At 46.9% G+C, this 26130-nt stretch overlaps 1 protein-coding gene across 1 annotated transcript in view; it reads right to left on the bottom strand.

The window, feature by feature from the left end:
• The window catches only part of fasn (fatty acid synthase), a 38631-nt gene that overhangs the window by 4139 nt on the left and 8362 nt on the right, over positions 1-26130 (bottom strand). The window contains exons 3-40 of the mRNA XM_079182104.1: positions 25116-25268; positions 24834-25007; positions 23661-23861; positions 23155-23277; positions 22440-22555; positions 22173-22307; positions 21118-21580; positions 20448-20635; positions 19662-19851; positions 19048-19142; positions 18372-18506; positions 17862-18065; positions 17338-17453; positions 17058-17233; positions 16765-16956; positions 16574-16654; positions 15315-15500; positions 14936-15115; positions 14505-14708; positions 14001-14317; positions 13477-13878; positions 13167-13331; positions 12860-12972; positions 12358-12512; positions 11471-11674; positions 11144-11294; positions 10525-10703; positions 10174-10293; positions 9861-9983; positions 8835-9058; positions 8463-8664; positions 3244-3395; positions 2152-2243; positions 1661-2055; positions 1342-1533; positions 987-1214; positions 501-712; positions 150-248 (exon numbers count right to left, since the gene is read on the bottom strand). Of these exons, the coding sequence (XP_079038230.1) occupies positions 150-248; positions 501-712; positions 987-1214; positions 1342-1533; positions 1661-2055; positions 2152-2243; positions 3244-3395; positions 8463-8664; positions 8835-9058; positions 9861-9983; positions 10174-10293; positions 10525-10703; positions 11144-11294; positions 11471-11674; positions 12358-12512; positions 12860-12972; positions 13167-13331; positions 13477-13878; positions 14001-14317; positions 14505-14708; positions 14936-15115; positions 15315-15500; positions 16574-16654; positions 16765-16956; positions 17058-17233; positions 17338-17453; positions 17862-18065; positions 18372-18506; positions 19048-19142; positions 19662-19851; positions 20448-20635; positions 21118-21580; positions 22173-22307; positions 22440-22555; positions 23155-23277; positions 23661-23861; positions 24834-25007; positions 25116-25268 (7037 nt within the window). The remainder of the gene's footprint in view (positions 1-149; positions 249-500; positions 713-986; positions 1215-1341; positions 1534-1660; positions 2056-2151; positions 2244-3243; positions 3396-8462; positions 8665-8834; positions 9059-9860; positions 9984-10173; positions 10294-10524; positions 10704-11143; positions 11295-11470; positions 11675-12357; positions 12513-12859; positions 12973-13166; positions 13332-13476; positions 13879-14000; positions 14318-14504; positions 14709-14935; positions 15116-15314; positions 15501-16573; positions 16655-16764; positions 16957-17057; positions 17234-17337; positions 17454-17861; positions 18066-18371; positions 18507-19047; positions 19143-19661; positions 19852-20447; positions 20636-21117; positions 21581-22172; positions 22308-22439; positions 22556-23154; positions 23278-23660; positions 23862-24833; positions 25008-25115; positions 25269-26130) is intronic.

Raw genomic sequence — 26130 nt, 5'->3', positions numbered from 1 at the left:
GAATGTTATCATGTAAATGATCACCAGGACTCGTGACTTTAAAACCGCCACAATATTCACAGCCAAGTAGTCAGTGTGGATGTTCAACATTCTTCAAGCACCCGGAGAAAGGCTGGAATGTAGTGTGTGCGTGTGTGTGTGCTGTCTACCTTGTTGTACGCGATGCCAGTGAACTGCTGGATGAAGACACACAGGGCTTCGGTTTCAGCCTCAGACTCTTTGCCTGGTGTCAGCTTGGCCCTGTAGCTCTGGAAACCAAACACTGAGTTAACGTGACATGACCCACTCGAGTTGTCCCCAAACTACAACATTAAATGCACATGTTCTCCTTTCAATTCTGCTGTCTGCTGAAACATCAAATCACAGTCTTAAACTACCTAATGTGGAGTTAATGTGTCCCTGATATTCCCAGACTTCCCCACAGAGAAGAGAATCTAAATCTCTCCATCATTAAAGTGTGTGTGTGTGTGTGTGTGTGTGTGTCAGCTCTTTGCTCTCACCTGCGTGTACGCTGCCACATAGGAGTGTGATCCATCAAACAGAAAGAGGTACTCCACAGGCAGATTCTGGGTCTGGAGCTGAGAGCACATTTCAAACGCCACACAGGCACCAAAGGAGTAGCCAGCGATCCGATAAGGCCCGTCTGGCTGAACCTGTCTGATACAGTCCACATAGTAGGCTGCCAGGGACTGGATGCTGTCCAGAGGAGCAGCTGGGGGAGAGATCAGCTTGGTCATTGTATAATCACTTCCATGAAAACACTCACAGCCCTGTGTGTGTGTGTGTGTATGTATATGTATATATTTATCACCATCTACTTCAAAGTGGTGGATCTGTGTTAATGTGGTGGTGACCAACAAAGGAAACATAACCAGACGGCCCAAAACAGTCTCCAAAAATAAGCATGATTCTGAATGAAAGAAGAGCATTACATGATCAGTATATATGCTGGTTGTTATTTATGAGAGTGTTTGTTAACACGATACCTTGGGTGCACTGCAGGCCGTAGCAAGGCACGCTCAGCTTGAAAGCGAGCGTCTTAAAGGCGGAAATGGAGCCCTCGATGGGATGGACCAGGAACAGCGGCCTCTCCTGGCTCTGGACCTTGTTGAGTGGCGTCACCGTGGGGCCGCTGGGGTTGACCAACAGCTGGGTGAGATCAGACTCCAGCAAAGAGCGAACGCCATCCCTCTTAGCTGCAGCGGTTTCAGATTCTGAATAGTTGGAATTAGCAGAGATAAAAAAAAGTCATTCCTTCTGTTGAGAGTGTCTCTGTAGGACCTGGCTTTTTAAACGCCTGCAGAGAATCCTCAAGGAATCTAGAGGCGCTCTCAATCATACCCTTTGATCCGCCTGGCTTGCTGTTGGCCAGCTCTCGCAGCTTGTTGATGGTGACCTGCCGGATCTCCCTCATGGCCATGACGATGTCGTAGTCGCGCTCTAGAGTCTGGCGAACCTCAACACCCATCAAGGAGTCCAGGCCCAGGTCAGCCAAGGAGGCATCAGCGTTCAGGCTGTTCACATCCCGCACGCCTGAGAGAGAGAAGGGCACGGTGAACGCTCTGCTAGCTGATTAAATCCAACTCAAGAAATATCAAAAAGCCTCTCTCCCACATGAATGAATGATCTAGAACCATCGTTTATGGCATTTACTACTTACCAAGAATGTGAGCTACAGCGCCCACCAAGTCTCTCCGGCTTCCCGCCTCGCTCTTTACCGCCGCCCTCTCTGCCAGTACGAAGCTCGACATCACCGGCCGCTGCTGGCATAGGAAGAGGTCGAGCACCTCCAGACAGGAAGTGATGCGCTGTGGCAGGGTGCCGCCAATCACTGCGTCGTTGCCGCCCATGGTCTCCAGCACCACGCCCACGTCACCAATGGCACCCCACTGCACTGCCAGTCCAGGTAAGCCATCGTGGCGGCGCTGCTCACACACGCGCTCCATGGCTGAGTTGGCGTAACCGTAGTTACTTTGGCCAGCATTGCCGCGGCCACAGCTGACCGAGGAGAAGGCCACGAAATGGCTGAGGTCGGGACACGCCTCTCTGGTCACTCTGGAGAGGGAAAGGACATGAGCGCATCAAGATCCAGAGACAAGTCCTTCATTTAAGTTTCCTGATTAACACAGAAGACGTCTGAGTGTGTCTTACTTGTCCAGGTTTATGGTGCCATCATATTTAGGTTTGTTTACGTCAAGGAAGAGCTGAGGAGTCAGATTCTCCAGCATCCCGTCTTTCAACACCTGATAACATAGAAAACATCAGAATCAGAACCAGAACATTTTATTGCCAGTGTATTCTTCAGATACAAGGAATTTGTCATGGCGGGTGGTGCATAACATTAGACAATAACATTAAACAATAGTATTAAACAAACAACAATCAACAGTGCAAGAAATAGAAACATATTAAAATTTACAATAGAATATAAAATAAAGTTTACAACAACAGATAATAAGACTGTAAACAAGTGTAGTGTAAGTGTAATGTAAAAGTAACAAGTGTATTAGAATATGAAGGGATATACAGGGGAGTAGTAGGGAGGGGAGGAAATTGTCCTGGGGATGACAGGATCCATGCTGATGAAGTTTAGATCAAGTGGAATAACTGTGAATGTAATGTAAATGGAGAAGCAGATTAAGGAGTCCGTCTCAACTGGGACAGCAGTGCTGCCGTAGAAACAATCCCAGTCAGTCAGACTATTGAAGAGAAAGCTGGTTTCCCCCCATTGCCTCATGTAGACATGCATGTGGCTCTGTGAGGCTGCTCCTACAGACACTGGTGCTTTGTGTCAATGAATGTCTGAACCACATTGTTGTAGTTGTCAAGACATTTCACTAAGAAGGACAACATATGCCAAGTCAGCAAGCTTCATGAGGCCTCTATATAGACCATGAATGAAAGCAGAAATAATGGAAATCCATCCAATAGTTACTGAGATCTTTCAGTCAGTCAGCAAAGTGGTGGACAGACTGCCTGACATCACCATTAAGCCACGATGCTAGCGTAGCTAATGAGAGTCACTATTTGGGATGTTGATATGGAAAAAGGGTAGTCGTATTTATTTTCATCCGTGTGAATATTGGATCTGGACAATACCTTTACCACGGTTAGATGGTCTCACTATTCCATTTCTGAGTTCTACATTATGATCATAGCCAGTATTTTCTACGTTTGCACAAAACAAAAAGTTTATGACTTCAGATTTTAAATGTCACTGAAAGTAGACTGATGATGCGTTACCATGGCGAGGTGGAAGACACCGCCCACTGGGCCCAGAGAGCCGGCCTCTGCGAGGAGCTGCTCTGTTCCCTCCAGCGTGCTGACATCATTGGTCGACACCAGCACCTCCACATCTCGACTCTGCCATTCACGCACTCGCTTCGCCTGGTAACCTAGACACAATTACAAAAGTGAAAACTGTAAAGAAGCAAACTAGTTACAGCAGCACCAAGAGCCAAATTACTTTCACATGGTACAGTGTGAATCGTCCATGATTCCAGGTTTGTATCGTGGGCAGTACAGACAGATCTTAAGATATCTTTGAATCTGAAGTTGCCCAATCAAAGGAAGTTATTAGCGGTTCAGTGACAGGCCACACACAATTTCATTGGTTTAAAACAGCCCAGTGATCCAAACTCGGGTGAAAAGACACCATGGCCTCTGTAGTTGGATGGTGGTGTGGTACGCTGGTGTGCTGGCAGACAAACCAGTGGTGGTGTGTGTGAAGCCAATGGTAACCAGACTGAAAAGGTGGAGCTAATTACAACCAATGAGCTGCGTGGGTTGATATCATGAACTTTTACACAGATCACTGAGCATCTTCACAAACTTATCGTACTTTCCTCATTCTGTCAACTCAAGAAATAAGGACCAACTCCTACGCTGTCAAGAGGTGGCTTACTTAACCTCTCCCATACAACTAGAAATGTGATTCTTGTAGGTCTCTAAGTGTTATATTATTCAACAGGGATGCCTTAAAGCAGAAGCACTGCTGGTAACAGAACTAGTTCACTTAGTATCATTTTAAGGTCCTCTATACTATTCCTACAGGAAGTTATCTGGTAGGTGTAGTGAAACTTATTTTACATTCTCCATCCAACCTCCATTTTCCTCCACTTATCCGGGGTCGGGTCGCAGTGGCAGCAGGCCAAGCAGGCTGACCCAGACTTCCATCTCGCCCGCAACATTTTCCAGCTCATACTGGGGGATCCCGAGGCGTTCCCAGGCCAGCTGGGAGATATAATCCCTCCAGCGTGTTCTGGGTCTTCCCCGGGGTCTCCTCCTAGTTGGACGTGCCCGGAAAACCTCCAGTGGGAGGCGTCCAGGAGGCATCCTAATTAGATGCCCGAACCACCTCAGCTGACTCCTTTCGACGCGAAGGAGTAGCGGCTCGACTCCAAGTTCCCTCCTGATGTCAGAGCTCCTTACCCTATCTCTAAGGCTGAGCCCGGCCACCCTACGGAGGAAACTCATTTTGGCCGCTTGTACCCGCGACCTTGTCCTTGTCACGACAATTTTGACCATAGGCCAGGGTAGGAACGTAGACCGACCAGTAAATTGAGAGCTTGGCCTTCCGGCTCAGCTCTCTCTTCACCAAGACGGTCCGGTGCAGCGCCTGCTTTACTGCTGCAGCCGCACCGATCCGCCTGTCGATCTCCCGCTTCATCTTACTCTCACTCGTGAACAAGACCCCGAGATACTTAAACTCCTTCACTTGAGGTAGGCACTCCGTCCCCACCTGGAGGGAGCAATCCACCAGTTTCCGGCAGAGCACCATGGCCTCAGATTTGAAGGTGCTAACTCTCATCCCCGCCGCTTCACACTCTGCGAGGTGATCCCGAGACCCCCGAACCTGACGTTCTCCACCCCCCCATCTGTGCCTAGAAATCCTGTCCATGAAAGTCACGAATAGGACCAGTGACAAAGGGCAGCCCTGGCGGAGGCCAACACCAACCGGGAACGTGTTTGAATTATTGCCGAGAATGCGGACACAGCTCCTACTGCAGTCGTACAGAGACCGGATCGCCTGTTGTAACGGGTCCGGCACCCCATACTCCTGCAGCACCCCCCACAAGAACCCCCGAGGGACCCGGTCGAAAGCCTTCTCCAAGTTCACAAAACACATGTAGACTGGTTGGGCAAACTCCCAGAACCCCTACAGTAGTCTTGCGAGGGTAAAGAGCTGGTCTACTGTTCCACGGCCGGGACGGAATCCGCACTGCTCCTCTTGAATCCGAGGTTCGTCAAACGGTCGGAGCCTCCTTTCCAGCACCCTGGCATAAGCTTTCCCCGGGAGGCTGAGTAGTGCGATACCCCGATAATTCGAGCACACTCTCCGGTCCCCCTTTTTGAAAATGGGACCCACCACCCCGGTGTGCTAGTCCATGGGCACTGATCCCGACCCCCATGCAACACTGAAGAGGCGTGTCAGCCAAGACAGCCCAACAGTGTCCAGCGCCTTCAGCATCTCAGGGCGGATCTCATCCACCCCCGGCGCCTTGCCACCAAGGAGCTTTTTGACTACCTTAGCGACCTCTGCCAGGGATATGGGTGAGCTCCCCCCCCAAGGTCTTCAGGCACTGCCTCCTCTGCAGAGGACATGTTGGTCTGGTTTAGGAGTTCCTCAAAGTGCTCTTTCCACCGCCCGGCGATGTCCCCCGTCCGGGCCAACCGAAAGTCCTTCTCCATGGCCTCCCCGAACTCCTACCATGCCTGTGTTTTAGCATCCGCGACCACCGCAGCTGCAGCCCTTCTGGCCTGCCGGTACCTCTCAGCTGCTTCAGGAGACCCCTGGGCCAGCCAGGCCCTGAAGGTCTCCTTCAGCTTGATGGCTTCCCTCACCTCCGGTGTCCACCACCGGGTTCTCGGGTTTCCGCCAGGACAGGCACCGATGACCTTCTGGCCACAGCTGCTAGCGGCCGCGTCCACAATAGAGGCTTTGAACATCGTCCAGTCGGATTCCATGTCCCCAACCTCCCTCGGGATGTGTGAGAAGTTCTTCCGGAGGTGGGAGTGAAAGACCTCCCGGACAGGGTCCTCCGCCAGACGTTCCCAGTTCACCCTCACTATACGTTTGGGCTTGCCGGGTCTTTCCAACCGGTTCCCCTGCCATCTGATTCAACTCACCACCAGGTGGTGATCAGTTGACAGCTCTGCTCCTCTCTTCACCCGAGTGTCCAAGACATACGGCCGCAGATCAGATGATACAATTACAAAGTCGATCATTGATCTCCGGCCTAAGGTGTTCTGGTACCAGGTACACTTATGAGCCACCTTATGTTCGAACATGGTATTCGTTATGGCCAAACCATGGCTAGCACAGAAGTCCAATAGCGAGACACCACTCAGGTTCTAATCGGGCAAGCCGTTCCTCCCAATCACCCCCCGCCAGGTTTCTCCGTCATTGCCCACGTGAGCGTTGAAGTCCCCCAGGAGAACTATGGAGTCAGCAGGCGGCGCCCTTTCCAGGACCCCTCCCACCGACTCCAAGAAGGCCGGATACTCCGAACTGCTGTTTGGTGCATAAGCACAAACCACAGTCAGAGCCTTGCTCCCCGCAACCCGTAGGCGCTCTCGTTCTCCGGGGAGAACTCCAACACAGCGGCGCTCAGCCGGGGGCTCGTGAGTATCCCCACTCCTGCCCGGCGCCTCTCACCTTGGGCAACTCCGGAAAAGTCCAACCCTTCTCCAGGAGCTTGGTTCCAGAGCCAGTACTGTGTGTGGAGGTGAGTCCAACTATATCTAGCTGGTATCACTCCACCTCCTGCACCAGCTCTGGCTCTTTCCCCGCTAGCGAGGTGACGTTTCACGTCCCTAGAGCTAGTCTATGCTGCCGGCGATTGGCTCGCCCAGGCCTCTGGCCTGACCCGCCGCCCGGTCTGCATTGCACCTGACCCCGATGCTTATCCCTGCGGTTGGTGGGTCCACAGGGTGGCTGCTCCATGTTGTTTCTTCGGGCTGAGCCCCGAAGGCCCGGCCACCAGACGCTCGCCGGCGAGCTCCCCTCCTGGGTCTGACTCCGGGAGGGTGCCCCGGTTTCCCTGGTCTGGGCTTGGTGGCTGAAGACCGTGGGCTGTTTATCATCAGGGTTCTTTTGAACCGCTCTTAGTCTGGGCTCTCCCCTGAGACCTGTTTGCCTTGGGAGACCCTACCAGGGGCTACTGCCCCGGACAACATAGCTCCCAGGATCACTGAGCCACTCAAACCCCTCCACCACGTTAACGTGGCGATTTCCTTTCATTTTCTGATGTCATGAAAACTCATAGTATCAGTAGAACATAGTAACATTGGTCATTCTGTGCATCTTATCCCGAGCCTTTCCAGATAACGCAACATGATGAGTAGGTGGAATATTAATAACACACTCACACCAGGATCAACACACCCAGTGTGGACCAGCACTAGAGAACAAGAACACCGTTATCAGCTGTGAAAGCCAGTTAACCACCGTGACACTAGAGGCGGAGTGTAGGAATAACACCTAAACATTTGCATCCTTTTAAATACTGTATTAGAATAATTTTGTAACAGAAATGTATGAAGCATTACAAACTATGATGTAGCCTGGCTTTATATCACACTGTGAAATGGTTGCTCCTCTCCTTTTTTACTAGGCTATGTTTCCAGACAATACCAGTGTTGTTTGTGCTTTAAATTAGTGCTGGGCAACGACTACAATTTTGAATCGCGATTAATCGCATTGTTATGCGCAAAATTTAATAATGAATTCAAAAGTAGTGTAGTTTTATTTTAAAAGTACTGCTATATGAACAAAAGGGCAATAACATTTGGTTTGCAAACACTGTAAACAAATAAGGTGCTTTTTAACAGCAGTATTCTCTTTACACAGTAGCAGTTAAAATACAGATAAGATACAGATATTCTGATAAAAGATATTCAGCCGGTGTTCACAACTTTATCTTCATGTGTGTAAGAGATGCAATTTGAAATATACACCTTGAAAACTACGAACCTATCTACGTCGTTTTTTTCTTCTTTTTCTTACGTTTGTTAAATTCTCAGTAGCGATAACTAAACGATATGCTTATTATACATATTACAAACAAAATCACTTTAAAAACTCAAAAAAAATTATTTAAATGAGTCATTTCTTTTTTGGCATTTTGGTCAGATGCATATGCAACGCTGATTACCGTAATATGTGTGGTATTTGTTATAAATGTACGTTGGTATATAGAGGGTGATAAGAAGCTGTACATGGAGGGACTTAGGACCCAGGGGAATGCAGGTGAAGGAAACAGGAAGAGACGCCACAAAAACAGCTGTTCACCACTCGGTTCTTGTGTTAAAAATGTCTGCTTAATAATGAAAAAAAAGACCGTTAACATACGATAAAATAATTGTCGGCATTAATTAATGAATGCGTTAACGCGTGAACTTGCCCAGCACTACTTTAAATACTTGAGCTCCTTCTGCACTTTCAGGTCACGTTGCCTTACCGTTCCTGATGCCGGATCTGGAGGTCAGCACCAGTTTGCGGGCTCCTCTCTCTGTCAGCCACTGAGCAAGCTCCAGACCGAAGCCCCCCAGTCCACCGGTGATGATGTAGGAGTGGGAGGGGGGGCAGAAGGTGCGGCAGATCGCTGGAAAAGACAAAGTGGGAGCAGTTTGGACTGCTGAACCGCTCTCCTCATGACAGACCTGTGTGAAGAGAGGTACATGCTGTAGTCATAGTCACATAACAAGTATGTGAACTTAATCAGAAACGGAGAACATCTAGGATTATCCCTTGTGTTTTATTCATTTATTAACAGGGACTTCAGTTATCCTCACACTAACATCACAAGCTGAAGGTCAGATGAGATACTGACCTGCAGGAGGACCTTGCCAATGTGTTTGCCCTGAGCCATGTATCTGAATGCTTCCTCCACTTGGTCCCTTTCAAACACTGTGGTCTTTAGAGGCTGGACTACACCTCCCAGAATGCCTTCCTTCAGCAGCTTGGACACTTCCTCCCACTCCCGGTTGCCCTCTTCAAAGAGAGCATCCAGCAGGATGCCGTGGAAGGCCACGTTCTTCAGGAACAGAGCCATGCCTGCGGAGATGATGACAACATGATGCTGCAGATGAAGCACAGCCGGAACAATCTGCTGCCATGGTAACACTCGTCATCCGATCATACCAGGACGCATTACTCGTCTACGCTCTGAGATCTCGCATTGGGATCCGATCGGCCAGACCACATGCTGAGGTGTTTATTCTAGTTTGTCAGAACAGTGACACAGGCGCACTCGCTCGGTGAGTGTGTTTGGACATAAATGTGTGCACAGCTTCAGCTTTTGTTAGCACACACAAGTCTTTTATTGGAAAAGATTTTTCGTTTTATAGTATTAGTAACAACCCTTCTTATACCCTGAGAGAAATCATAGACTAATTGTTTACTATGTGGATTCATAGACGCTCATCAAGATGGACATTGAAGATAATATATCCTCACCAAATCTTTCCATTCAGATTTGACTGCGTTGATGATTCAAATGTTTTTATTAGGGAGGGGCTTCTTGCCTTTATTAGTACAGCTGTACATCGACGGAAAAGGGGGAGAGAGACTCATATTAAAGTGTATCAATTAATGAATTGATTCATTTTTTTACTTGATCAGAAATTTAAATAGCAGCAATATTTCACCCAGAAACCGTTCTGCTGTTCCTGCTTTTTCCTCTTCGACTCACTATTATCAAGGGAAACAAGTGGGCTATTTCTCCTGATGTATAGAGTAATATATATGTCATAACTTCCTTTTATATATTTGTAAGTCTATTTCAGAAATGAAAGGAGTAACTGACACTTGCACTGTTACTAAGAATAAGGCTGAGTGTGTGAGGCCTGCTACTGACCCAGTGGGGAGTTGTTGGACAGGTCGAATTTGCCAATCTCCAGGAATCTTCCATGTCTGGCCAGGCAGCGAATACTAGCCTGTAGCTTCTCCTCAGCCAGAGAGTTCAGCACCACATCCACACCTGAAACACACACACACACACACACAGTGTAATTGAGTGATAGCTTGTTCGACAAACAAAGACACATGGGAGCTGTTGTTTTTTTAAGAGCTGGCTCTTATTGTAGAAATCCTACAGAGAGAATATGTTGAAACAGTGTGAAGCATGGTTTGTCGACCACAACTGGTTGCTACAGAGAGAGCTGTCTGACCTTTGCCCTTTGTGTGGAGCAGGATGTGCTGTTCAAAAGAGGAGTCTCTGGAGTTAGCGAAGGACTCTGCTGAGAGCTGAGGGAACCTCTCCTGCAGGTAGGCCCGCTTCTCCACCGAGCCTGGTGATACACCACAAAGGTTAGGGTTAAAGGAGCTTTTATCACATTCTATCTCTTAGTTATATCTATGACTCATAATACACCAAGTCTCACAATTATTAGATACTTGACATGTCATAATTACTGCAAGAGAAGAACATCATTTAATATTTGATTAAAAAAATAATAACGTTTAGGGATTTTTACTAAGAAATCCCGATGACAGTGTGTAATGTGAGTGTCAAAACTAACCGACGGTGGTGAAGACTTTACAGTTCTTGCTGAGTGCTATGGCGATGGCAGCCTGGCCAACACCCCCTGACCCTGAGTGGATGAGAACAGTCTCTCTGGGGCGGAGCCTGCCGCGCTCCACTAGAGAGTAGTAGGCCGTGGCATAGACCACCGGCACCGAGGCCGCCTGCTCCAGTGTCCTACACACACACACACACACACACACACACACACACACACGCATCAGGAGGATTATTGCGTTATATGGTATGAAGTAACAATCCTTCATGCTGTTGTGAGAGCAGCCATGCAGAAACTTAGTTAATTAGTCCTCATAAAAATAGCTGTAAAAGCATACACACACACCCCCCCCTCTTCTTCTATCTTTGTGAGGACACTCATTGACATGATGCTTTCCCTAACCCTTGCCCTAACCATCATAACTAAATACCTGACTAAACCTCACTCTAACCTGATCCTTAATACAAAATCTGAACCCTCAAACAGGCCTTTGAAGCAGTGAGGACCAGCTTAAATGTCCTCATTTTTCAGAAATGTCCTCACTCTGAAGGTCTAAAACTCAAAAACTGTCCTCACAGAGATAGATGTAAAAGTACACACAGCATATTGTGACACTGACCAGCTGGAGGGAACATCCCAGAGGAAGCGTTTGTCAGCATCCACACTTGTTGCCAAGCCTCTGGCAGGCAGCAGCCCCATCACACGCTGACCCGTGGGGTCACGACCAGAAAACTCCATACCCAACATGCACTGCTGCAGAGCTAGGTCACCTAAATGGTGTGTGATAAGCAGGAGAAGTAAGGGAAGGGGAACAGGGTCGCAATTTGGCCGCTGTTATTTCACATTCTGTGTAGTTTAGTGCAACAAGATGTTGAGGGTTACTTTTGTTATAAGAACGGAGATTGAAGTGCTACATTTCTTGCTGTGGGTCTTCTACACAATCTACCTGGAATAGCATCTGGTGGCAGTTTGCCGGTGGCCAGCATTATATCTCTGAAGTTGAGAGAGCTGTAGTAGACGCGGCACAGTTGCACGTTGGGGTTGCTGGTCACAAAGTGGCGGAGCGGGGAGGCGATCCAGCGCAGAGACGAGAGGTCACCTCGAGTCAACACATTGACGTAGGCCTGCTCCGTCAATTCTTCATTTAGATCTGACGAGCACAAGACACGGATAAATGCTTCAATGGAACCATAAGCCATGAGCACATCAACCATTCTGAGGGGAAGTTATAATTCAACTCCTCGGGATAAATATCTTCAGTCAAATCAAATAACTATGGTTTTAGTGACATGGATACCAACACATCTCAGGGGAAACCAGTTGTGTTTTTGAATTAATTAATATTACACAATCATGTTAATTTAACATGATGTCAAAGATTGCAACTTTGAACAGGTGAAATACAGAGTACATCCATTTATTGTTGTCCACAATCAAAAACACTGCATTAATCTCAGCATTTAGATTGTCCATGGCCTGACACTTTCACTGTGTATGCTGCGCTGCATTAGGCCACACAGTGGGACATGTGCAGCCAGAGCTGACCAGTACTGCTGCAACAGTTATGTTGAGAAAAAACCCTGAAATCAATGTTAATGTATAGGAATGAATTCTGCTATCGCTCCACTGACACTTCTAAAATAGAGCTTGGTTCACCAAACTGTTGACGTTTGACGGGTGAAACATGCTGCTTCCGCTCCAAAGTTGACTTATTAGTTCTAACTTTGTTCATGTCTTTTTTGCCACCACTGTTCTACAACACGTCTGTAGTCTAACTAGCAGATAGAACTACTAACTAGAATCAGAATAAGGGACCGTTTGATGTTTTGGTACCTCGAGTGATGAGCTGGTGCCTGAAGACGCCCCAGTGTCCATCTCTGAACACGTTCATGACCAGATCCCCATCCAGCACTGACTGCATGGACTCGTGGGCCGACTGGAGGCTCGGCACTGATGAACACTTGTTTAGATTGGACACGAATGCACAGCTGGTAACATAAAGAGGAGACAGTACAAAAACCATTACATTGACCCAATACATGGATAAATAAGTGAGACAACAGCGACGTACAAGAGGCTCACACAGTGAATGGTGGTATGAATGATGTGATGTTATAATACCAAAGTACGGACACGTTTTTACTTTTGCATGATCCACTATGTGAGAGCGGCACCACTAACTGACTAAACTGCTCATTATGAAGCAAAGTTTAAGTTAAAGAACATTTAAAATCAGTAAATAAAAAAACGACTTCACATTTCAGTTACTAGATATTAAAAGATATATTGTGGCCCAGTTGTGGCTGCGTGTTTTATGGTAGAGAATGTGTCCTACTGTATTCGGTTGCCACCTGGCTCCTGACGTAGACAATTGACCATTCCCACAATGCCACAGTGGTGTTTAGAGGCAGTCAACCACACTGGACAGTCTGACTCTGCCATCGTCGCCTGCAGCACAGAACCACACAGGAACACACAGTTAGGACTAATGTCCCATTTGTAAATGATGACTGAAACCACAATACACAATTTGTTACAATACAACTGTTTTCTACTCCCCGTTAGTCATTCTGACTTGGAAAATTATATTCAGGTCACTGTTGGACAAAAGCCAGAGAAACAAAGAAGGACATGGAACCCACCTTGAGTGTTTCCACCCACTTGTAGTCGGTTCCATCCACAGGTAGGAAAACGGGCTGTTTGCTTGGAGACCGGCAGCGGCACAGAAAAAGGGCCGAGCCATAAAAGGACTTCCTGACAGCCACCAAGCTGAGGGAGGCCTCAGAGAACACCTTCTCCCACTCAGCCTGGGGAGAAGAGGGAGATCATATCCTTGCACTCAAATAATGATGCTTCCATCAAACTGACTTTCTATAAGATGCACAAGGATTACGTGTGTTTAGAAGGGTAAAACAGTTATCATGAGGTGATTTGGACGCTGTCTCCACTGACCTGTGTGAGCAGTCCTCGCTTGCTGCTGCTCTGAGTGGTGCTAGAGAGGAAGGCAACCGTTTCCCCTAGAGTCTCTCCCTTCAGCAGCGTGTGGAGGAGAACAAAGCCCCCTTGTTTGGCTCCAGAAGCCAGATTGGCCACCAGGAGTGCAGGGTCCGTCCTAAGAGGGCCCCAGGCGTGGTTACACACCACAAGGTCTGCCTCGCCTACCATGCCTCCAGGAGCCGGGCCTGTCACGGGGTCCCACAGAGCTGATGAGACCGCCAGCTCCTCCAGTGTGGCCTGGTGGGGGGTTAGAAGGTCCAGGTTGGTCGCCGTGGCGGTGTAGTCCACACGCAGCATGGGCTGGATGTTGAGGAGCGCTACCATGCGAGAGAAGAGCTGGCCATCATTGGAGAGAGCCTGGTAATGGGCGAAAGAGGTGAAGGAGGTTGAAGACTGTATATATTCTGAGACTTAATATTGCATTTGGATTACATTTGCCCAATTTCTTCTGTTGTGTCTTTATCTAGTTTCAGTCTTGCCTCCAGGACTTTGATCTTGCCAGGCGTGCTGTTTTCTATGGTGGTGTCCAGGCAGTGTCTGAGGGCTGGGCTGTCTAGCAGGCCCTGCAGCAGGCCGTCTTGCAGCAGACACGCCCTCTCCTTCTCCACAGTCTGTTCCAGCTCGGATCGGAGGTTCCCGTTCAGCTCCAGGCCGCAGAGCAGGGCCAGCAGCCGCACCAGGCCGGGCTCTGGGGGCTCGGGGCTGGGAAGTGGGCCGTCTGACTCCCCCTGTAGTCCGGGGATGGAGAGCTTGACACCGTGAGGGGCCAACTTTTTCTGCAGTCTATGGGTCAAACCTGTTGAGTTGGACAAAGACTTAGAAGGACATGTGGAGGCAGATGGAATCTCAAAAATATACACACACTCTTTGTTTTAATTAAACCGTGAAAAGGTGTGCATTAAATACCTATTTTAAATAACTTCAAAAATGATTTAAAAAATGAAATCTGTCAACTAAAGGGATGAAAAGTGAGTCTGCTGTACCTTTACAGAGCCTCAGCTGCTCTGCAAGTTTCCCATTGGCTGTCAGGCACTCTGTGTCCACATAAGGAACAAACACAAACTCCTCCAGGGTGGGGGGGCTCTGCTGCTGCTGTCGACGGGGGGCCACAGTGGCGTGAAGACCGCAGATCTGGACTCCACCGGCAACAATGTTGTCGAGGCAGCGGTTTATGCGGATATCCATAGCTACGGGAATGAGAGAGAAAAGTTACCAAAGTTCTCCAACACATTTGATAAGGAACAGGTGAATGGAGGAGTATTGGATGCATCGTCACCACTAGATGCAGTAACCGTCACTGTTTTAACATTAGTGTGATGGTGAATATATATATATATATATATATATATATATATATATATATATGGAGATGAATGTGCAGAGAATCAGTTTGGACTAGAATGATAACACACACCTTGCTTTCCATCAGTGTGCTGGCAGACCTTCTCCAGATGGACGGCTGGATCAACACACACTGAGCGGATCCTGGTAGGCAGGCGCAGACTACGCCCTGACAGCCCGACCACAATCATCTGCAGCATGGTGTCCAGAAAGGTCACCCAGTTTCCTGTCCACTGCAGTTTGCCGCTGTCTCCTGGAAACAGCCAATCACATGACAGCTGCCAATCAGCAAAAACACTGCAGAATACCAGAGCGATGTGGTGAAATACATGAGAACATTGCAGTGTTACACTATTGTCTTTTGTACTATAATAAAATCTATTATTTAAAAAAACAAAACAATAAGGTAACAGTACAAAGTAACACACACACACACACACACACACACACACCTGCATTGTTGGACTCCAAGATGCCTTGAAAGGTCTTTCCATAGTCATAGCCGCGCAGTCGCAGCTCTTTGTAGATATCATGTGCTGTAAGCTTCATTTTGGGGTCATCGTCGTTGTTGGCAGCTTGCTGACTTATCTGACTATGGAATGAATCGAGGGCTGCGTCCTCCAGAATGCTCACCTTGCCTGAAAATCACATGTGGAACAAGAGCAGAAGGCAGAGATTGGTGGGAAGACTCGATGACCTTCTTGATGAAAAGTGGGGCCCTGGTCTAACTAGCTGCCTTACACTTTTCCATTGTGGGAATGTAAATAACAAGCACTCACTGCAGCTACTACACCTGACGCAGACGGAGTCTAGAGTTAGTGGGACACTCTGACGCACATTATCATATCATTCATTGGAACTGCTGGCTGACGCTTATGGTGCTGCATAAAAGCCGGTTACTTATGTTCCATGGAAACGTCATAATGTGATCCACGCCAGGATAAAACTCATACCTGTGACCGGCAAACAAATACTAAGTGCTTCACCAATTCTAATGTAGACCCAAAGAATGCATTGTGTATAGTATTGAAACAAATAATCCAAAATACAATTAGAATAAAATAAAGGCTGGATCATAAAACGTGGTCAGGACATCCTCAATCGAAGATACTTATAATACCTGCACTTCAGTACAGAAAAGACAGAAAGTCTGATTTATCAGAAACCTGGATAATATTGGAATCATCGTATGTTTCATATCATATCCCACATATGAGCAAGACCAGGACAAATCACCACAAAGACTCTAGTGCTGGTAAAGTAAGATGTATGAAAATAACGATGCACATGAGTATCACGATATTATGTTTTGTGATACTGTATTCATTTAGATACACTGTATTTTTCACTGTATCAATAGTTTATATGCAAAGCTTTGTGACAGACAGAGGCTCAGACTGGATGTAACTCAGAAGTAATGCATATGGTGGTGTGTTTATACTACGACAGTTTTCCTAAAATTAGATTTCTTTTAAAAAGAAAGAAAATCGCAATAAATAGCCTTGCCAACATACCGTGTGTATCATGATATGTTTTGTATCACTAGGTTCTGTCCAATACTTCTCCCTGTTGGAAAGGTACTACAGGATGTTGATGACATGACACATCCCAGAAGTAAATCTAAAATAAAATACTATGACATTCTAATAATTGTTATGAAACATTACAATAACAAGGTGTGGATCTCTGTCTGTATAAAAACTATACATACCACTGACAGCCAGGTTTCCATTCTCTGAAACCTCAAACCTGTTGGTGGCAGGCATGAGGTGCACCTTCAACTGGACCGAGCCTGAGGAGAGAGAGAGAGAGAGAGAGAGAGTCAGAGAGGCCATCACAGACTCAACCCCCCCCATTCCCTCCACCACCCCCCCGCTCACAGCCCTGCTGCTCGGCTCTCACCGCTCTTTGGCAGGATGGTGGCCCTGTGGATGGTGACGTCCTCAAAGATTACAGGGGTGCTGTCCATAACGACCCCCAGACTTCTCACCAAGGTACGCCAGGCCAGCACCAGGTAACCCGTCGCCGGGTACAGGACACGCCCATCAATACAGTGTCCAATCAGGTAGTAGTCTGTAGACTCTGGGTTTATGTCTGTTGGACAAATGAAAAAAGAAAGCGTGTCTCACGTTGTCTTAATATGACACAAGGGGGCAGATGCAAAACGGCATTTTATCTCGATGTGCTTTTCTCACCGATATTATAGACAGTGGCTGAATTGGATCCTCCTGAGCCAGAGGAAAAATCCTCTACCTTGGGGACATCCCAGGTCTGGGCATGGTCCCACTGCACCAAGGGGGAGATCAGAGGGGTACCGACCGGCACGGGGTACTTCACCACTGGGCCGAGGCCGTTACCATCCACACTGACGCTAAAGAGGAGCATTAAAAACAGAATTCTTATCTCTCTGAAAGTGCTTCCAGGAGCAAAAAAACAATAGTCACCAAACGCACAGAGAGTGAGGCATTTACTGACCCGTTCATGTAGACTTTGCCAATGTTTGAGAGGAAGAACTCAAGGTTGTTGGTGTGGCCTCTCTTCATCAAGGGCAGGATGGAACACGTGTGCTTCAAGCTACGCTTCAGGATGGCCTGTGCAGACAACATGTGTGGAAGATGTTAAGTTCATAAGATGCAGGCTCAGCTTTAATAGCCGTCATTGAGGTTCACTGAGGCGGGTCCTACTTTTAGGCCTAGGAATAAACGTATTCTATCAACTTTCTTAACTTCAGGAATGACTCCCATCTCTGCTGATACTCAGGAGAGCTGCAGAGCTGTCCTAACCTGTTAGTCACCTGCAGACTGTGGGAGGAGAGATGTTAACTGATGACTTATCTAAATATAATACTATGATTCTAAATAAATATATCAAACTTTTCTGTTGTGTCATTTGACGTCCGTAGTTCACATCGGACAGATCGACGAAGCTGTCAAAGTACAGTTCAGTAGCCAGGAAGTGTTTATGTGCTTCGTGGTGCATCAACAACTTGCAGTGCGTACCTGCAGCAGAGCATGAGGAGCTATCTCCACCACCACGGCGTTTTCAGGCACCAGACTGAGGCCCTCGTGGAACAGCACGGGGCTCACCAGGTTGTTGACGTGGTAGTCGGCCGAGCTGTACTGAGCCAGAGGAGAGTCCCACTGAGACTGAGGGATGCTGGTGCTCACCCAGCGGGGAGAACGCGGACGTGGCTCCTTGATCACCTACACACATCATCCCATGAATATTCAAATACTTTATGATAATGATGAGAATCTGACAGTCAAGAAAGATAAAGGTTTAAGATATAAAGCAGCTAAAATAGAGTAAGAACCTTTTGAAAAATATGTCAAGAAGTGATTCATTAATTTTCAATAAATAAGCCAATAAAAATAACAAAAATAGTGCATTTCATATATAACTACACCAGATGGGAGTGAGAATGTGTTTCCCAGTTTCCCCAGTAGGCATCACTGTAACAGCAGGAGCTGCACTGCTATATGCTGTAGAAACACAGCAGAGCTTGGTACCTTCTTCAGGGCAGCCAGCAGGGTTGGAGCGATGGAGGCCATGTAGTGGGAGTGGAAAGCCACACCAGCGCTGCGTACCTCCTTTGCAAACACTCCCTGCTCTTTCAGCTCGGACACAAATGTACTGACTGCTTCCTGATGAAACAAACGCACACACGTCAAAACACAACACCCTGCACCAGGGAAAACTACATGCTTACATTAGATAATAGAGTTGCTATTGTGCTGGTACAACCGGACACTTTTTTACATTGCTGAAGCATCCTGCAATCTTTTGTGCTGTTACTGCTAAGATAGTTCACTAGCTGTTGACCATCGACTACATTCTTCTTCCCTCAGAAACAGTTAGACATTCAATCTGACAGGGAAGCTCTTTTAGGTTTGCTATGTGCACACATTTCAACAATACTGTTTCCAAAGCTGCAGTGTTCAGTTAAAGAACTGGGAACATTAATGTCTGCTCATGAAAGCATCAAGTACATTACAAAGTTTCCCTAACTTTACAATTTCTAGGACACAGACACAAATCCTGAAAAACAAGCAGAAGTACAGAATCTACACCATGTGAGTGAATGGAAATAAAAGCTTAACATTCGGAGTGGTCAGACTGTGTGAAACGCAGCTTCTCTGTGTGCTAACGGGGCTATAAAAGACAAAGTCTGATAGAATGTTTGACCTGAGGACCGGAGATGGTGACGGTGTCCTCAGAGTTGTGGCAGGCTGGGACCACTCCCTTGGGACACTGAGCCATACACTCCTCCCAGGTCAACCCTGGAACAAACACAGCAAGCACCAAGGGAAGAGTTATGCAACAATTGTGTTTTGTGGAGCAAGAAGACATGTATCATAGCAGTTTACAATAAATGAGGCAAGTGAAGACAAAAATGAGCTGCTGTATATGCTTCACACAGATACATTATCTTACTTATTTTATGAAAACCCCAAATAATGAATCCTATCAACAGAAAAATAATAGCTTGACTGACAACGTCAGCCAGGCCGATATAACGGGAGTTGTTCTGATACAGATACCAGTATGAGAAATTCCTCTGATACAGTCTACAATGCTGCATCTGGTATTGGCGAGTTTATCCTAGACATGGAAGACAGCTTTCTGCTGTCTGAAAGCTTGAACAGGTCAACATAAAAGTCAAAATTGTGAAACCCTTCCTTCCAGGCCAATAAAACTGAACTTCATTTCAGACAGACAGTTGACATACTTGGACTCAAGAGGTTTTCATTCATGATTTCATGATAGCAGCTGTTGAAATACGGTAAAGAATCTCTTACCGATGGCAGCCATGCCTCCTGGAGGAAGGTTGGCCTCCTTGATGCAGCGGCCTCTCCAGTAAGCAGCCAGGACGGCCTCGGTGTGGCTGAGGGAGCCGTCAGCATAGCCACAGGCCAGCTCTCCCACCGAGTGGCCCACGATGCCGTCGGGCTGCAGGCCCAGCTTAGTGAGCAGGTCGATCTCAGCTATCTGGAATGAGCCACACAACACACATGTTATTCATGATTATATAATCACACTGTTTGCATAATGTTGGTTGTGTGTAACTCAAAGTTAGTGTTGCCTATGTGGGCCAGGACCCTCTTGAAAGCGAGATTTTTAATCTCAATGAGGCTTTCCTGCTCCAGCTTACATGACAATGCATCAAAATGAATGTGATAAGGATGTATACATGTTACACACAGCACTTTTAAAGATCACAGTAAGGAAATTAAGTTTTAGCTAATAAGAGGGAGCAAAGGAAAAATAATATAAATAAGAATATAACAGGTGGCAAACCCTTTCCTGTGGTTGAGGCAGCCCTTAAAACAGGTTCAAACATGGTTTGAACGGCCGTTCTGATTATATTATATCAGGATAAAGCCCTTGAGATAAATCATCTCTGAGATTTAACAGGATATCAGTAAGCTCATAGGTACATGTGGATCTTTTTAGATTCCAAATCTGTAACTTTAGGTCAAATAGTCACATCAGCACTTTGAGTGAAGAGTCCTACCCTACAGTCCATGTCAAAAAGACACCAATTAGCCAGGGTTCCTACATCAATCACGGTGTCCGTGCTCTACCTGTATGGCGGCGAGGCCGACAAAGGCGAGAACAGTGTCCTCAAAAGTGGCTTCGTCTGCGTCCATGAGTAGGCGAGACACAACCAGGCCGGTCTCCTTCAGGGCTGCGTCTGACCGCAGGATGGACTCTCTGAAGTCTGGCAGCTGCATGAGGCTGCGGCCCATACCGGCCCACTGTGTTCCCATACCTGTCAATAAAACACACTGTCACGCACACGCACTTTCATCCAGCTTCACGCCCATCTGTCTGAGGAGATCTGAGTTCATCAACAGTCCCATTCCAGACATCAATAGTTATTATTGTCTGAGCAGGCAGTATCAATAATGTGCCAACAATCCCAATAGACAAATGACAGTCTCCACAGGCACGTAGAATGGTTGCTAAAGTCTACAGAGTTCTACAGAACCGTTTAATGGGTCGGTTCACCCAAAGGACTAATCATCACTTTGCACTGGTGGTACGTGTCGCTCCACACACATCATTTTGGTTTGTGTTCAGGTTTTGAGACATTAGTCTCTGGGATTTCTGCTTTTCCCCACAATACGAATTTAATTTGTGTTATGAAAAATGTAAATAAAGTCGTAAGGATCTTGCTCTATGGATGACAAAACCTCAACAACAAACTGGAACCTGTAATTCATCCAGCTGTTTATTTGTCGGATGACTCACCTGAACAGACGTACCACAGCGGCCTGGCGGTGGCCTGCACCTGCTGCACCTCCTTAACGTCGCTCTGAGAGCCAATCAGAGTGTAGCCTCGGTAGGGCATACTTGGAGCAGGAGCTCCTGAAAGCTCATTCAGCAAAGACAGGAAGCTGTCATCCGCTGTGTGTTCCTTCCCCTTTTGGAGCATGGCCTCCACGGCGGCCTCTGTGCGCCCACAGGCCTGGAGCAGCCTGGGAACCGTCCTGGGTGGTGCGGTCTCGTCGGTTGGTTTCTCAGCTGGACGAAGGATCACGTGAACATTTGAACCTCCAAATCCAAAGGAGTTGATGCCTACGATGCCGCCTCGGACGGGAATAGGCCGGTCAACGACTTGAACCCGCCCATCGGAGAGGGCTGGAATGTCAGGGTTAGGACAGCTGAAGTGCAGGTTGGGAGCCCAGAGTCCTCGCTCCAAAGAAAGCAATACCTGTGTGTGGGGTGAAAAACGACCAAGAAATGATAAAGAGACAAAGCACAATTTAAGTATGGCAGAAATAAGTAAAGCTGCTCATTATCTACTATTTTTGTCTTTAGTCGATTCGGGGCCTCCTTCCTTTTTGGAAAGGTTTCCTACAGTTATGATCACTGTAATATATTTCTCTCAAACGTTTATCACCTCCTGTGAAGAAGTAACACATCTACTTGTCACTTTTCGTGTGAATGTCGTCCAGAAGAGGCAGGAAGAAAGTGCGTCCCCAATTCTCCAAATTTTCATGCTGCCCTGAGTGCGACTTGCCCCAAGTCGGTTTACATGGAAGAAGCCTGCTATGTTCTTTGCAACTGTACACATAGAAATGGCTGCTGCTCTGACCAGCCAGCTACGATGATTTAAATGGGAATCTGTGTTCTACTCAGACACTAATTTTCTGCAAAAGACACAGAGGTCCTGCAGACTAGAAGAGGCTAACACGACACGTCGTCTAGTCACAACATATCAATAAGAATTACGTTGCAAAAGAACAAAAAGTGTTGTTCTGAATCTTCAGAGCAGCCAATAAGAGGAGAGCTGTCACTCTCACCTTAGCCAGAGCAGCCAGACCAGAGGCCGGTTCGGGATGGCCCATGTTGGACTTGGTGGAGCCCATGAGCAGAGGCTCTCGCTCTGATTCACAGAAGACACCGACAATGCCGTTCACTTCCTGTGGGTCGCCAACCTGCATGCAGAGAAGCCACAAAGGTAAGACCCTCCTGGACAGTGATTTGTCATCTTCTTATCAAGGATCTGCCTTGTGATGCAGAGAGCAGCACTGAAAACAGGCTGAACCTGGACTGCTGTGAGCACTGACCTTTGTTCCCGTGCCGTGGGCTTCCACGTATTCCACCTGCTCTGGAGATATGTTCACCTCCTGGTACAGAGAACGAACCAGCCTCTGCTGCATCTCACCTGAAGGGAACGTTACACCTGAGGGGCCCAGAGTGGACAGGTGTCAGGACAGGTGTGCTGCACCACACAGAACTGTTACTGTACTCACACGGTCACATCACAGACCTACTCTCAGATCTCTGGGTCACACATGAACCCAACAAAGACCTTACAAGAACGTGTGTTGTTCTCTATGCAGTGATATTGCTTTAAGGAAAACTAGAATTGTTTACAACATGAAGTATATTTTTGAATCTCAGGCCAAGTTAACTTCAGTGGCATCAGTATAAATAGGGCCAACAAGTCAAGAAACAAAAGCAGTAAGGTGACCAACAGTTCTTCCAGATTATCTAAATGACTCTGGAGGTAAACTGGAAGGAGTGCATGACATGTTGGTAATACGTAGAGTAGGAACCATCTGAACCAGCAGGTGAACTCTACTCTCAGTATTAATCCTGACTACATGTCATATTTTGTACCAACTAATGCGTTTATGCTACATAATTAAGTTAATTGGCTGATTCATTCAAATTTAAGCATTGAAAAATGTCTATGTGGATCATCACCCCTCTTACACTATCTGTGTAGTATACAGTACTCTACAGGTTCAGTGCTGGGATGTCCGTGTGCGTCCTCACCCTGCTCTTTGTATCCATCTGTGTTGTTGCCCGCGTTGACCACCGTGGCATAGACCCTTTTAGCCACCGACCGCTTGGTCAGCAGCACCACCACTGCAGCCTCAGAGCGGCAGTATCCATTTCCTGATAGAAGTATAAACCATGTATAAGTATACACACATATGTACACACAAGTGTAAGTTATACATATTAAATCAGTATCTATACTCTGTGAGGTTTGTTAGATGAAAGAAACATACTGAGGCGCGTTACACATTGGATTAACGGGGGACCTCAAGCACAATTCAGTTTGAAACAATGTATGATTCATAATTAAGAATTCATGTTCAAACTAATCAGCCAGCCAGTCGTGGTCCAGTTTGAGGACTCATTAAAAAAATATTTATATATATTTAATAATTATAAGATTTAAATCACATAAGATTATACGTAATCTGAGCCACAGATTTGAAAACAAAAGCCTTTATTAGATAGCCAGAGACGGTGGAGAGTAAACAAGTAGAGACCTGATGAGTCAAAGGACTTGCAAGTGCCCTCAGGACTGAGCATGCCCAGTTTCATGAACTGCACCGAGGTGTTGGGCTTGAGCAGCAGGTTGACCCCCCCCACCAGAGCAGCATCACAGTGGCCCTGGCGAATGGCGTGGAAGGCGTTTTCTAAAGCCAGCAAGCTAGAAGAGCAGGCTGTGTCGATGGCCGTGCTGGGGCCTGGAGGGGAGGAGAGGAGAGGAGGAGAGAAGAGGAGGAGAGGAGGATTAGAGCTTGAAACCATATCTGCAGAACAGGATAGCCAGGAGTTCATTCAAAGAGTGGAGTTGACTGAATTACATTGACTTCAAACTAGTGAACTCAAACAGTGGACGTCTAGTAAAGGTAAATCTGCATTTACATCATGATCCAGGTCTGCTGGAAGACAATCATGCTGACGTCAGTGGAATTCTGTCAGCTGTGTATAAGATGATTTGTACAACACTGTACAGTGAGACAGACCCATGACCAGTGAATAAAGTTCATTCAAAGTGATCCAGTGGTTCCATAAACAGGATCTGTCACTGTTACTACATCTATGCTGAAGTCAATCTAACACGGGTTAGAACTGCACAATGAGTTCAAGAGTTGTGACAGTTTGTGTGAAAAGATTCCATTAAGATAACAGGATAGAAACAACATGACATGGAACATGTTCTGTATGGATATGGGGAGGACTGGAAGAGGATCCTCTTAAACCATGGAATCCATGAACACTGTGTAGTAGCTTGCAACCACATTTCACCACATGGTGGCAGCGTTGGATCCAGATGTGCACTGATGCAGGAGGACCACTGCTAAACAGAGTTCTAAGCCACACAGCAGCAAGTTAAAAACAAGTGACACTGGGAGAATATCAGACAGTGAGTATTCAGATTAGGAGAAAGAAAAACATGAATGAACAACATTGGAATCAAACCAGGAAGAGACAGCTATTAAGACATAATGTGCTGGGTGAGAAACATCTACTGCAATAAGCAGGACTCCGTCTTGGAGTCTGCGGTTTAGTTCTGATAAAATAGTCCCGATTTGAACAGAAAAAGTGCAAAGATGGCCTGTGATGTCTCCCGCATAGTCCGTGTGTGTGTTTCAGAGCCGGTCCGTTACTAGACCAGCATCAAACTAACAGCCAGAGAATGAGTGTTTGCGTACCGTTGAAGTCGAAGAAGTAGGAGAGTCTGTTGGCCAACATGGCGCGCTGGCAGCCCGTCATGCTGTAGCCCAGCAGCTCCTCTGGATCTCTGCTGAACGCCTCGCCGGCCTCCGAGCCGCTCACCCCGATGTAGACGCCCGTCTTACTGCCGCGCAGTGCGGCCGGGTTCAGTCCTGCGTCACAACATGTCATCGGTTTTCAACACTGTTGACTTGGATAACGAGCTATTCTTAACTAAATCACAAAAAAAAGTGAATAGCTATTCTCTTCAGTTTCCTCACCTCCATCTACAATGGACTCGTAGGCGATCTCCAGCATGAGGCGGAGCTGGGGGTCCATGGTGTTGGCCTGTTTGGGGTGGACTCCGAAGAAGGCTGCATCGAAGTGGCTGATGTCCTTCAGTTTACCGTTCCTCTTTGGAAGACCATGCAGACCTAGAAAAGAGCAAGAGAGGAGAAAAGTCAGTTTGAGACTAAACGTAACTTTCAGGCTATAACATAAGAATGAGCGGCCCGTTTCAGATGGCTGTCAAATCAGTGTTGAATGTGGGCACAACATGATGAAAACACAACATGATGAAAACAAGTATAATATTATTAGGATTATTTTAATTGTGGTTAAAACCGGGACAATTTGGGAGTGAAGTTGACTATTGGATCATTTTAGTGTTTAACAGATAATTGGCAGCTTAAAAAGGGGACAATCCCAGACGAAGCTGGACGTCTGGTCAGCAAACTCACGGACCTCCTGCACGACACACCCCTACCCACAACCTCAGATCCACCATCGCCCCTCTCACCCGGCCCAAGCACTGGACCTGGGGGGGACAGGGCCTTCTCCATTGCACCCCTCCCCCATTTGATACCCTCTCCCCCAACACCTCAAACATTCTCCCCCTCTCCCCTCCTTTAAACCTGCACTCAAAACCACCAGTTTAAATCTGCTCCCCCTCCTTCCATCATTGGGATTGTTTTTTTACTGTTTTCCCATGTACGGTGCCTTTTAAAGCACTATACAAATAAAATGCATCATTGTTATTAACAAGAACTGTTTTCAGCACAACTCCCTCTAAAAACGCATGTTGTCCTTTTGACTTGTATCATCTTGACGTATGGATTTGTTTTTGTCACGTTGGAGGGAGCTCAGATAACCACCAGGACAGCTTCTCATGTCTCATCACACTTTCAGAAGGACGGTGAAACATTCATTTCCCCGGATGTTGAACAATTTCTTGTGATAGTATCCATATGATGACGGTTTTAAAAGAGCCATGGAATAAGGATGAGCTAATCTATG

Source organism: Pholis gunnellus (assembly GCF_910591455.1).
Source record: "Pholis gunnellus genome assembly, chromosome: 21".
NCBI classification, from domain to species: Eukaryota; Metazoa; Chordata; class Actinopteri; order Perciformes; family Pholidae; genus Pholis; species Pholis gunnellus.
This window is presented reverse-complemented; position numbering and strand designations above follow the sequence as displayed.